Source organism: Catharus ustulatus, chromosome 23, assembly GCF_009819885.2.
Source record: "Catharus ustulatus isolate bCatUst1 chromosome 23, bCatUst1.pri.v2, whole genome shotgun sequence".
Lineage (NCBI taxonomy): Eukaryota > Metazoa > Chordata > Aves > Passeriformes > Turdidae > Catharus > Catharus ustulatus.
The window spans coordinates 3,212,042-3,225,553 of record NC_046243.1 but is presented as its reverse complement, the minus strand read 5'-3'; the positions used below and the strand labels follow the sequence as shown (position 1 = coordinate 3,225,553).

General features: G+C 45.2%; 1 protein-coding gene across 1 annotated transcript; it reads right to left on the bottom strand.

Moving 5' to 3' along the window:
• On the bottom strand, positions 1–11,925 carry LOC117006617 (G protein-activated inward rectifier potassium channel 1-like). The gene is made up of 3 exons (XM_033079155.1): positions 11,211–11,925; positions 3,933–4,149; positions 1–2,130 (listed from the first exon to the last, which is right to left on the bottom strand). The coding sequence occupies exons 1-3, from the start codon at positions 11,859–11,861 to the stop codon at positions 1,562–1,564; spliced, it is 1,437 nt and encodes a 478-aa protein (XP_032935046.1). The 5' UTR covers positions 11,862–11,925; the 3' UTR covers positions 1–1,561.
• Positions 11,926–13,512: the final 1,587 nt, after the last annotated feature.

Sequence of the window (13,512 nt, the reverse complement as noted above, 5' to 3'; positions counted from 1 at the left end):
TTGAGACCCAAGGTGGATGTAATTTTATTTTATACTAATTTTGGCAGTTATGGAGTGTAGGGAGAGTCATCATCATTTAAGACTTCATGCTGTCATCTAAATACTCCATACAAATACAGTTGATAAATGAAAATACAGATTTTAGCACATATATATTGTTGAAATTTATGTTGAGAACAGATAACCAACGACAAGCAGCACATCTTATCCCTGCATAAAATAGCATTTTCCAGTTTCACACCACAGACAGATCAAAAGCAAGAAATAGTGAGTTCTGCAAGCCAAGCTTGGATACATCACTTTGGATATCCTTGGATACACACACTTGGATATCCTAGCTTGGATACACCACTTTACCATCAAGAAATTCACTGCCAAACAGTATGGCCACTGCCAGCCCTTTCAAATTTGTCTGAATTTTGTCCACATAACAAGAGCAGAATTTGATCCTTCTGTTGGTGGGTGCTTTGCTGGTGCTCTGCTGATGAACACTCTGTATGCTGAGCTACTGAACACTTTACAAAACAGCAGGGTGTGTTTATTACTACTACCAACCAGGAAAGAAAAAAGCCTCTGTCACAGACAGAGGTGGTTTGAGCTGAACAGCAATAAATATCAAATCTACCAAATCACAGAATAATATATAAATGGAGAAGGCAAATGTAACAAAATGAAAATCAGCAACATCAAAGACTACCATCCATTAGTAAAACTCTGAGATGTGTAATGATGGAGCATTATTTAGCACTTTGCTTTTACTTACTTACTTACAAGGTCTCCAACCTGAAATTTCAATGAGTTGCAGTATAAAACATGCCATGAAGCTGAGCTACTCATCTCAAGTTTCCTTCACAGTGAGTGGTGGTATGGTCATTAAAATTCAGCATGTGATCCACCAAATCAAATGCTGAGGTCTAGTTTTGGACAGGATAAATGATCCTCATGTTTATGTGGGTCAAATGACCCAAATGTTATTGCACACTGCTTCCTCCACCTGAATGATCCTGGATGAGACACTGGGAGCACAGAGGGAGCGTGCCACAGTCACTGGGAAAGAAGGATGCACCAGGGAGGCTCTTCCAAAGGGTCACTGAGAGAGAGCAGGACTAGGACTGAGCAGGGTCACAGATTCCTCTTGTGTTCTGCTGTTCTGTGTATCAGGAGCAGTCCAGGATCTGAGCTGCACAAAACCAGGTTTCAGTGCTGTTAAACCCTTCTTGGGTCCATCTCTGTGACTAAGGATCTGATCCTTGCTTTGTGAGAAAGCATCTGCACACATGGAAGACAGGGTAGATTTGCAATGAGCATGCTGATCATCATCAGGGCAGGAATCTCTTTGGCATGGCAGGGTAACCTTACTGCCCCTCAAAGTCTGGTATGTTACCTAAATTGGATCTGTACAGAACAATTATACAAAAAGGATCATTCTTCCTGAAAGTAGCAAAGCCAAGCTGTGAATTTACTCTGAAACAACTCTTTAAGGGCAGCAGTCTCAAATGCAGTTCATCAGCAACAACTCCTGTTTCTTCAGCTCTTGAAAGAAGTGATCAGAGTTCATTTTTCAAAGCTTGGCAGGAAAATTATCTTCCAATTTCACCTCTAGAGCACCCATACCTGGAAAATCCTTCTGTAACTCCAGCTCACTGGTAGACTGAGTCAGAGCTTTGGCATTTATTTTTAAGGCTTTCAGCTGCATCCTGTTATCAGTGTCTTCATCATCAGAGGTGGGACTTATTTCTTGAATTTCCAAGAGATCTCCAGTACTGAGAGTCTTCTCTGTGTTACTGGAACTCATTCCCAGGGCTCTTGCTGGACCTTCCTTCCTCGAGCTGATCTTCTGAAGTTTAGCAGGGAGTTTGTTCTTCTCTCCTGCAGCATCAGCACAGTCCAGTGGACAAAGCTGTTCTCTTCTGGTTTTCTTATCAAAAGGACTGTTCAAGAGAGATGACTGGGACAGGTTTTCCTCTTGCTCTTTAACACTGTAAGGAGGAGTGGGGACTTCAAACGTGGCGTGAAACTGAGAATAATCGACACGGAAAAAGCCATCTTCCAGAGACATTACTGGGAGGAACCTGTGACCCCAGAGAACTTCATCTTCTGTGTAGGAGGTCCTGGCTTGGCAAGTCATCCCTGTGGGAATGGACAAGAGCATCTGAGCAAGCAGACTGGCACATGGAACAAAAAATACATGACAAGGCTGACAGATAAAAATCAACTGCAGCAAGCAAGCCAACAATGTTATAGATTATAAAATGGGGCAATTGTTCCTAGATAATCTTCTGAGAGTCAATGGAGTGCCTCTAATTGATTGACTAGATTTTTATGCAAATATTGCAGACTTGCAACCAAGACAAAGCAAAATGTAAAATGAAAACAGTAATATTTGCTTGTGTGCTGGTTTCAGCTGAGACAGAATTCATTTTCTTCACCATGTCTAGTACTGGAAGCCTATAATTAGGTCATCCCAAAGCTTCCCTTTTCCAGGCTGAACAATCCAAATTCAGCCTTGAGAGAATAATAAATACTGTTTCTTGGGAGAAAGAGCTATTGCTTGGCAGAGGCTTACAGAATCTTTTGGCAAGGATCAGGTGTTGAGGGAAACAACAACAAATAAAAAACATGATCTTGCATTTCTTCTGTAGGCTGTGTTACATTTTCTCCAAACTGTGTCAAGACAAAAGCTGTGCAGAGACTCTTTCATGCTCAGACACAGGTGGAATTGTAAACTCACTGAAGATTTTGTTGCACTTAGTGCACAATACATCATTGGTAGAATTTGCATCTGTGAACTCACAGCTAAAATGTGTTCTAACCACAGTGGCAAATCTGTTACCATCTCACCACAACAGCACTGCAAATAATTTATACAAATATCCCAGGTGAGCAGAACTGTAAGGCTTCCTGTCATGGTAGTCTCTCTCCAGAGGCAGAATTAGCAGTCAGTAAACCCAAATTCTGATTTGCTCTCTGGTTACTGCCACATGGATTCTCAAGTGTAAAATGTCTCCCTTTAAATATCCAGACAGGTAATTGCATTAAGGGAGGTTATGAATGCATGTTTATCTAAAATAAATGGTTCAGCTGCAGGGTAAGATGAGGCCTCTGCAGGGATCTAAAGATGCCATCCTCAAAGTGAAAGAGCATTCTGCCCCAGTGCATTGTGTATTTGTTTAGTGGAGAGCAATCAGACAGAGATGACTGCACACAGCTGCACCAAAGGGACCCCACTTCTCCAAGGCAGGAATGAGGCAGCTGCTAATCTTGTGGAAAGTACAAGAAAGCTCTGTGATTAATCAAAGTTTAACAAATCCTCACAAGAAGGAAGAAGATGAGAATGCTGATGACCATACTGAATGATCTGGACTTTAACAGTACTTATGGATCATTGATAAAGAGCTCCTCATATAACTGGAACCCATTTTCATGGGATTCATAAAACAATTGAGTCCTCAAAACAAAAGACCACAAAATCAGTGTCATCTGGACAACACCTACCCAAATTTAAAAAAGAAACAAAACTCTTCTCATATTTGTCAATAACCACATATGCCTACAATCCTTTTGACTACAAGGTCTGTATTTGTGCTGTAAAACTGGATTTCTTATTCTGAATGCAAGCTAGGCTGAAAGGAATTTTGCAGCAACGTTTAAAGTTCAGCTTCCTTTCAGAGTGGTGCTCCTTAAAACAGAAGCCTTCTAAGAGTGAGGAGCTGTTCCACAGAGGGCCAGGCTCTCTCACTGGCCACTTTGGGAACTGGCAGTGCAGAGCTCTGTGGGGAAGGGAGGTCTCTGTTGGCTGGGGAGAGCCACTGAAACTCTGCAGCATATGGCAGGATATGCTGGAGCATCCAGGACTAACAGCTGCCTTGCTAAAAATATCAGCACTGAAAACAAGGACTGAAAATCAGAGTATGCAGATTATTCTGCCTTACCTGTAGTTTCAACAATTCCTTCGAGGATGACAACTATTTCAAACTGCTCACTCCTCAGTGATCGTTGTGAGAGAGAGAAAAAGGGGCTCTCTGAGTTAATTTCATGGCAGATGGTTAAAGGGGAAACCAAAAACAGCTGGTCAGCTCCAGTTCCAAATCCAACATCCAGCTCACACTGGTCTAGTGGCAGAAATTCTCCCTCCGGTGTCTGTCTGGACTAAAGATAAAAAGATCATTTAATAATCACTGTGTGAGGCAAAACATAAAATCAGTGCAATAAAGTTTAAACCTGCCTCTTCCATGACATTATCAGCTCCATGAATTAGGTCTGGGGGCTTCATAATGGAGATGTAAGTAATGCTAAATACTGTGAGGCTGCCATGCAAGACCAATTTTGACTTTTCTCATTATGCCAGTAGATCTCATCACCACCTACAAACTTTACTGTGACATATAAATATATATTTTTATTTATACACTTTGACAAAAATGTCATGTACCACACACTACATGTCTTGTAATGGATGTTCAACATGAATATCCTGTGGCAAAAGTTCCTGTTAACAAGACCAAAATCTGCAAGCTGAGCACATTTTATTCTGTTGTTTGAATTTACGTTCCATTATTTTTGGATGTTACTTTTGTTTGGCAGACACTGTGATGTACTAACTCAAAGGTAAACACAGAAATTGTACAGCACATCTGGTAAGTGGCATTCTCACAAAATCCACCTGAATTGATACTGATGGTGCCACCATCCCTTGCAGGTACCTCCTACTGTATATTGACCTTAACAATGAACTTATTAAGCCAAGTGCCTCATTTTTCTTCCCATCATTTCATGGGTCCAATTAAAATACTGATATGGGAGCTTCCTTCCACCCCATAGGGTTCCCTCCAAATTTTCCTGGGTATTCAAAGTCTAATTAAAAATTACACCAGTTGGCCAGGCAGCTCCTCCTCACCTGACTGCTTTGAAGGTCTCTGGTGGAAATGGCCCACCAAAATTAGAAGCTTTGCACAGCTGATATAAATCCTATTTAATATATTTCCTGCTTATGGTTTGATTAAAAAGCACTTAATTTTTTAAGAAGATTGCTTGATTATAAATAAATAAATAAATATTATTATAAGTTATACTATCATAAATTAGTAAATTAATAGTTTAAATTGTGTTGCATTTGTATTGACAAATGTACAGGTTCCACTGCTTGGAAACTTTGTTTATTGAGAGCAAGCCAAAGGCAGCAGTTTTACCATCAACTTAGATCTGATTAGAGTTCTTTTAAGAAAATTTCTGTCTTTAAAGAAAATCCCCAAGGATCTATCTTCATATTGTCTCCTGCCTTAAAAATGCTGACTTTATAAGTGCCTGGTATTTACTGGAGATTGCATCCCCAGCCAGGCAGCAGCTGGAGTACAGCTCATCATTAAATAAAATCCGTGATTTCATCTGTGTTCTACATGCTTGTTCCGTCCCTGAGGAAGAAACATTCTTCCCGTCTAAGTAACAAAGTTCTCCCTGCACAGGAGGACAAGAGCCAATTTCTGCTTTACTGATGAAGACAGAGAAAATACCAGATTGCGTGTGAGAGCATTTTCACAAATTATTTATGATTTGAAAGAGAGATAAAAGCAATCAACACTACTGCTACATAGCAGTCATGACAGTCTGTGCTATATGCAAGAGTGGAATCAGTCTACTGCAAAAACCTCTTTTTTCCTGAGGCAAGCTGCAGGGCTGGGCTGAGCTGCAGGGCTGGGCTGCAGGGCTGAGCTGCAGAGCTGGGCTGCAGAGCTGCAGGGTTGAGCTGCAGGGCTGGGCTGTAGAGCTGAGGGGCAGGGCTGAGCTGCAGGGCTGGGCTGCAGAGCTGAGGGACAGGGCTGAGCTGCAGGGCTGGGCTGCAGAGCTGAGGGACAGGGCTGAGCTGAGCTGCAGGGCTGGGCTGCAGAGATGAGCTGCAGGGCTGAGGGACAGGGCTGCAGGGCTGAGCTGCAGATTCTGGCACTGCTTTGGTTCCCTGGCTGTTCTTGCAGTGGGTGCACAAATCGATTGCCCAGGCACGATTTTTGCTCCAAGGTAACAAATCTGTACGAACAAACATCTAGATCTCAAATTGTCCTGAAGCTTTATCAAATGCATTTACCTGGACAAAAATGTGCACTTCTGCACAAACTGTTCCTGACTGACTTAAGAGCTGTTTGATCTACACATCATTTTTCTTTGTGCAAGAGTCTTCAATCAAATCCATTCAACAGTAAACAAACCCAGTGAGGATGATTAGAGGTAACAGATCTGGGAGAAAGCAGAAGGTTGTGCTTGTGCTATTCAGTATCTTACATACAGGATTGATTTATGCAGGGCATGGAGGATTTTTTACAGAAACTTGTTTGTTGAATAAAAATAAGTTAACCTGAATGAGGAGAGCTTAATAGCCCCAAGAGGTTCAGCCTCCTAGCCAGTGACCTTTGTTTTTTACATATACAGCTTTACTCAAAGGATCACAAAACAAGACAGAGGACTATAAAACGTCAGGAATAAGTCTGGAAGGAACAATTGTGATTCTTTATTTTGACCATCCACATAACACAAAGACATGTAAATTTTGCAGATTAATACATGTTGAACAAGGGCACAGTAACTTAGAAATGCCCTAGCTTGCAATTTAAATGTGGTCAGAGATGGATAATCTAAAGGTCTCAAAGAATTTCTCCAAAGGTTAATTGCTTCATAGCTAAGGAAAAAAAACCACAAAAAGAAGAGGCTCCTGTGCCTTTAACTTTCTGCCACTGGATCTTTGTTTCAGTTTTTATTACTAGGCAGACTTCCACTGCATCACCACTTAATCTGTTTTAATGTCTGAACTAATACATCATGCTCTTCAAATCTTCACTTCTATCCTTTATTCATTCTCTTTGCTTTTCTAAACCCTGTTTATGCATAAACATGCATATCTCCCTTTAATGGACATGATGCAGTTTTATTATTATTAACCCTCTGTCAGTTCAGTCATTAGAGAACTCACATGATTATGTTTTGTTATCCAGGTGGACTAATTAAGCACTGGAGCAGAAAAAGTGGGATTCAAAAATGCAGCACTGTCAAGCTTAATATTGTAGCATGTTATAGAGAAACATAAAAATCTAGAAAATGCTAAACTGGTACATGCTCATTGCTCCTCCCCCACACTCAGACTATCAGCTTGCAAGAAGTGTTATTATATTTTATATTACTGCAATAATATGATTTTGTTACTTTGATATCATTGCTGAAGATTTGTGTGGAGTTTTTCTGCTGTGACATTATACCTGCAGCTCTACCATAGATAATTCCTGGGATCACTGCTGCTTTTTATTTTATTTCTTTTTTATTTGTATTTTATTTTATTAGTTGTCCCATGCTGTAAATATGACCTGTGTGAGCTGGACCTGTTGAGCCCAGAGAAGAGAAGGCATGGAGGGGGATCTAAGAGAAACATTCCAAAACCTGAGAGGAAGTGATCAGGAAGACAGAGTCAAGCTTTTCACAGAGGTGCCTGGCAGGAATGAGAGACAACAGGTATTAGCTGAAACAGGGGAAGTTTGGATTGGATTGAAGAAAAACATTTCCATTATGAGGACAGTTAAGCAGTGGAAAAGCTTGCCCAGCAAGGCCGTGCAGTTTTTTTTTCTTAGATGTTTCCTACCTACATTGGAAAAAGCCCAGAGTAACCTGGTCTGATCTCCTAGCTCACTTTCAGCAGAAGGTTGGGCCACAAACATCCTGAAGTTCCTTCCAGTCTGAACAATTCTGTAATATTAAAAACATATTTTTTTTGCACTTTCTGCCCTACTTATCAGCTTATGGAAATCACAGTATCTTCTTAAGATATTGTAATCTTCTTACTTATTTCCAATGCCTGTCACCTGCCATCTACAAACTTTCTGTTACAATTTTGTTTGCTTTCAGCTTATTCAAAGCTGTTAGCAAGTGCAGCCTAAAGAACAGGTGCCTGCTGGTTCTAACCCAAACCTTATTGCCTCTGTGGCTATCATGCTTCACAACTGTATTTTCAAAACTATTGTTACCACATGTTGAAAACAGGCTATGATGATTTTACATTCCTCAGCTTTCTGAATCAAAATGTCTCATACTAGCTGAAACACAGTATAGATGATTTTACACAGCAACACTGTCATGTTTATCAATGGCATACGTAGTCACATCAAGAGAAGGTATAAATATGTACTGTGATTGAGTTTTAGAAAATTCAATTAAATTCAAAACTGATTGCCATACTGGTGGCTGCTGCCTTAGGCACACTAGAAAGGTCCAGGAATCAACAGGCAGAAAAATACAGTTCACTGGGACATTAAAAAGTCCAGGACCTGAGATTGCACATTTCCAGCAGCTAGTTCCAAAGAGTTTTTTTTCACATTTCTTGCCCCAGGATTTTGCTTTTTACAGCTTCTGTAACTAGAAAAACTTAGGTTTCTGGAAAAAACCTAATGGTTGCTGAAACACACACCATTAGTCTTGTAACTGTTTCCCAAACTCTCCACAACTCAGTCCAAAAAGAGCCTCAGATATCACTTTGCCATGCTGCTGCACAGCCCCTGGACCCAAAGAAAAGCCAGCCCAGTGGGCAGCACCATTGTAGTTTACTGAATGTATAAAGAAAAGCCAGCCCAGTGGGCAGCACCATTGCAGTTTACTGAATGTGTCAGGGTATGCATCAGACTGTCAGTAAATGCTTTTCAGACAAACTTAGGTGAGTGTACTTTACAAAGGTAAATCCTTGGAGCTCCATTGGTCTGAGCAAAACAGCACATTCCCTACTAAATACATCTCCCAGCTCATGTACAAAAATGTGATGTGTTTCTTCACATTCCTTCACTGTGACACCAGTACAAAAGAAAATTCTGGCTACCTGATCAGGTGCAGAAGTTTAGCAAGATCAGCTGTTGGCAGCACTGCAGGGAAGGACAGAGGCCAGAGCTCAAAGCACAACAAGGATTTGCTGAAGACAGCAAGCAAATTCTGGCACATTCACCCTAAGTTTAGAGGACACACAGAACTACTTCAAAGCAGCTGATGGAAATTCAAGGGCCATCTGAACAGCCACCACTGGCTCCTAGAATGGTGTGTCCAGCTCGGTGACAAGGATTTACAGAAAGAGTCCCACCTTTCTGAGAACTAACACCACACTTTTCAATGAGGACTGAGGGTGCAGCTACTGCACATTCAATTTTAAATCTTCTGATCATAGCTTGTGTTTGTCAAAGGTCTCAAAGCAGCTAGAGGACAACACATGGGCATGATAATCACACCAAAAAGAAATTAAGAATTGCTCACTGATTCATTGTCTGGCCTACAAAACAGCTATCCTAAAACACAGTGGTCATGTAGGTCCATCAAATGTCCTTCAGTTTTCTGTCCCAGTCATCTGTGTATCAGCATTGTGTAGCAATAGAATTGTCAGCAGAAAGGACATCAGGCTGTATATTCAGTGTCTTATTTCAAAAGAAAATTAGTTGCCATCTCTGTAGAAACACAAAGTGACCCCATTTTTATTCCACTTTGATCTGCATTCCGTTTTGAATGATAGAATTAAATACTTGAGAGGAGATTTCTGCTAGAAAACAACAAAAACCATGGTTCAGCTGGCTTTCCAATTCCTACAAAAATTGCTCCAGTGTAACTCCTCACAGTTTGTTCCCATATATACAGACAACTTCTTTTTAAATCTCAGCAGATTCTCCATTTTAAGTGGTATTCTGTAGCATGAAAAATTAACAGCTCAGTCTAGCATTCAGCACAGAACAGAAGGAAACAACCTTTCATATTTACCACTGCCACGTCACCTACTGCTTCATGCTTGTTTATGCAGATTATCAAAAAGGCCAGAGAGAATTACCAGACAGAGTACAGAACATTTATACAGTCAAATATGATATCCTGAAATTAATGTCATCACTGGGATCAACAGCTGAGGAGCTTTGGACAGAGCTCCTCACCAAGCATGCTCCCCTGACAAGTCACAGCTGCTGTGAGATGCTACACTGCTTAATCCCATTGCTTAGTCTTGGGCTTAGCTCCAGCCCAATTTAGCTTCTGGACTTCTGTGACTGCTAAACTCTTCTGTCCTGATTTTTCTGTTTGTTTGCTTGTTATGATCTCCTTTGAATTTCAGTTTTCCTGCATCCTGAATTATACTGGCCATTGTCAGTGATTAATACTGGTGACAATCAAAGGGTGTTTCCACCAAAGCATCTATACAACCCCTCTGAAATGCTGTGAGGTCACCAGGTGCAACACTGGGATAAGGGATTGCAAGTTTCCCCAAGAGGAAGAGGAGGTCAAGGTTGATCTTTATCCCAGTTTAATACCACCACAAATCAATTCTTTATTCCCAGCCATCATCTGCTGAGCAGCATGCCTTAGTACCCCTCCTTGCAGCTGTCCTGCATCCTGCCACATCCATCCTGACCAAACTGGGTTTCTCAATCCACAGTTTCCAGCCTCACAATCCAGCCTGCCCGGCTTTTTTATGGCTCCTGCTGCAGACAGCAACACGGAAACTCTGCACAGTCCTGCACACAGCACAGCCACATCCTCTCACCTCATGCCAAGGGACAGCACGGCTGCCCCCAGTGCAGGGCACAGCTGCCAGGGGCTACACAGGGGTAGTCCCAGGCTACCTCTCCTCTGTGCCCAGCCCTGCACCTGGCCCAACCCTGCCTATATTGCCCACCGCCACCCAAAGTGCTGTGCCAGTCAGTGCCCTGTGCCACCCAATGTCCTGTGCCATCCAAAGCCCTGTGCTCCTCAGTGCCCTGTGCCACCCAAAGCCCTGTGCCCCCACCATCCTGTGGCACCCAATGCCCTGTCCCACCCAGTGTCCTGTGCCATCCAGTGCCCTGTGCCACCCAGCGTCCTGTGCTCCTAAGTGCCCTCCAGTGTCCTGTGTCCCCCAGCATCCTGTGCCACCCAGTGCCCTGTAGCATCCAGTGTCCTGTGGCCCCCAGTGCTCTGTGCCACCCAGTGCTCTGTGCCCCCAGCATCCTGTGCCACCCAGTGTCCCATGCCACTCAGTGTCCTCTGCCACCCAAAGCCCTGTGCCACCCAGTGTCCTATGCTATCCAAAGCCCTGTGACACGCAGTGTCCTGTGCCACCCAAAGCCCTGTGCCCCAGCATCCTGTGCCACCCAATGCCGTGTAGCACCCAGTGTCCTGTGCCATCCAGCGCCCTGTGCCCCCCAGTGCCCTGTGCCACCCATCGCCGCTGCCGGCCTCACCTTGATCAGCTTGCAGCGGATCTGGGCAGACACCATGTGGCTGTTGCGGAGGTTGCCCACACGGAACATGAGGCACAGCTTGGCATCGCGCTGCGAGATGACGGCGGCACGGCTGAACATGAGGGTCTCGGCTCGCTTCTTGGGCTGGGACATCTTGATGAACATGCAGCCGATGAGGAACGCATCGACAACGGAGCCCAGCAGCGACTGGAAGAGGAACAGCACGATGCCCTCGGGGCAGCGCTCCGTGATGTAGCGGTGCCCGTAGCCGATGGTGGCCTCGGTCTCCACGAAGAAGAGGAAGGCGGAGGGGAAGTTGTACACGTTGGCCACACACGGGCTGTACGCGTCCCCGTGCGCCTGGTGCAGGTCACCGCGCAGGTACGCAATGCCCCACCACATGGAGGCCATCACCAGCCAGGCCACCGTGTAGGTCAGCAGGAAGATGAGCAGGTTCCAGCGCCACTTGAGGTCCACCAGCGTGGTGAAGAAGTCGGAGAGGTAGCGGCTGCTCTCGCCGCCCAGGTTGCCGTGCTGCACGTTGCAGCGCCCGTTCTTGTCCACGAAGCGCTGCCGCTCTCTGCGGGCGCTGCAGCGAGCGAGGCCCACGGCCTGGTACTCGTCCCCAAACTTCCTGCGCACGGCTGACATGCCGCCGGTGCCCAGGGGCTCCGCGGGCGCGCCGGGGATGCGGCGGGGCCGGAGGGCGAGCGCACCTCGCTGCCTGCGCGCAGCAGCCGCGGGGCGCGCCGCCAGCCCCCGGGATTCGGGCAGCGCCGGGATGCCCGCGGAGCCGGAGCGGCGATGCCAGCGCTGCCGATCGCCAGCAGGGCTGGGGAACCACCGGAGCAGCGGCGGCCAGAGCGCGCAGACCGCGGCAGGACCGCACAGCCGGCGGGGAGAGCCGGGCTGGGTTGGGGCGGAGAGAGCTGGGATGGGCTGGGGAGAGTTGGGCTGGGCTGGGGCGGGCAGAGCCGGGCTGGGGCTGGGCTGGGGCGGGGAGAGCTGGGATGGGTTGGGGGTGGGAGAACCGGGATGGGTTGGGGGTGGGAGAGCCGGGCTGGGCTGGGAGAGCCGGGCCGAGACGGGGTGAGCCAGGCTGGGCTGGGTTGAGGAGAGGTGGGCAGGAGCGGGTCCAGCCGGGGGTTCGGGCCGAGCCCCGCGGGCTCCGCTGGTCCGGGGGCGGGGTGCGGAGGCGGCACAGCGGCGGGCCCGGGGGATGAACCCCGGCGGCTCTTTGCCGTGTGCCATCAACGCCTCGCTCGGCCTCAGGGAGCTCGGGGCGAGGCCGAAGAGCCCTGTGCACAGCTCGGTTCCCCCAAGAACAGGGGCCCAGCTGGGCTGTCCTGGGTGACAGTGACAGTGACAATGTGCGCGGCACCGAGCCCTCCGCTGAGAGGGGGAATTGGAAAGGGGAAATGGTGAGGTAGGTCATCTCTTACACAAAGAAATTCAAAGGTGCTAGTCCTCTGTCCGCATTTCAAGTAAAATAAGTATTCCAAATAAACCACAGCCTTTACCACAGTCCAGCCTAGTCCATCGGATTTGGACTGTAGTTATATCCAGGTATTGCTGCTTAACAGAGAAGCTGTTCCAAAGATCCTTCCCTAGAAGCTTAAGAGGTGCAGCTCTCCTGTTTTTGGTGGACATATTAAATCAGCAATGTGAAATTTTAAAGGTATTACAAGCTCAAAAATGGGGCTATGCTGCTGATTTTCCCTTCCACCGCATTTTTTATTTTTAATGTCTCTCAAAAATAATTAGTGTTTTACTTCTCAGCTGTAGGTGAACAGTATTATTCAGGTCAGTCATTTCAACTCCTGATTTTCAGCAGAGCATTGTCATTACAAAACTGTAGCCTGCAGTTACTGAGATTTTAGGAGATGAGTCTGCAATAGATGGCAATCATGTTTTGCTTCAGTGCTAGACTGGGAACCGAACAAAATATTAATCTGCAGAAGTTTAATTTCAGTATTTTCACCAAATGCTAAAGCATAACAAGCCTTTTAAAACACATATGGAGATGGTAATATTTTGGAGTTTATTTGCTGTCAGTGGCATAAATCTCAGTTTAACTAAGCTCCTTTCAGACAAGCTGAACAAAGTTGATGGAGCTTACCAAGAAGTTAAGGGTTATATTCATAAAAGGCCATGGGTACCAAAGCTAAAACTTTAATCTTTAAACTCCTGCACAGCTCCCTGCCTGCAGTGGAGGTTCTCCTGTTTTTGAGAAATGCTCCTGCAATTTGCCTTGCTCCCTGTATTGCAATCTGTACTTTCTGTGGTCACTCAAACCTGCTGG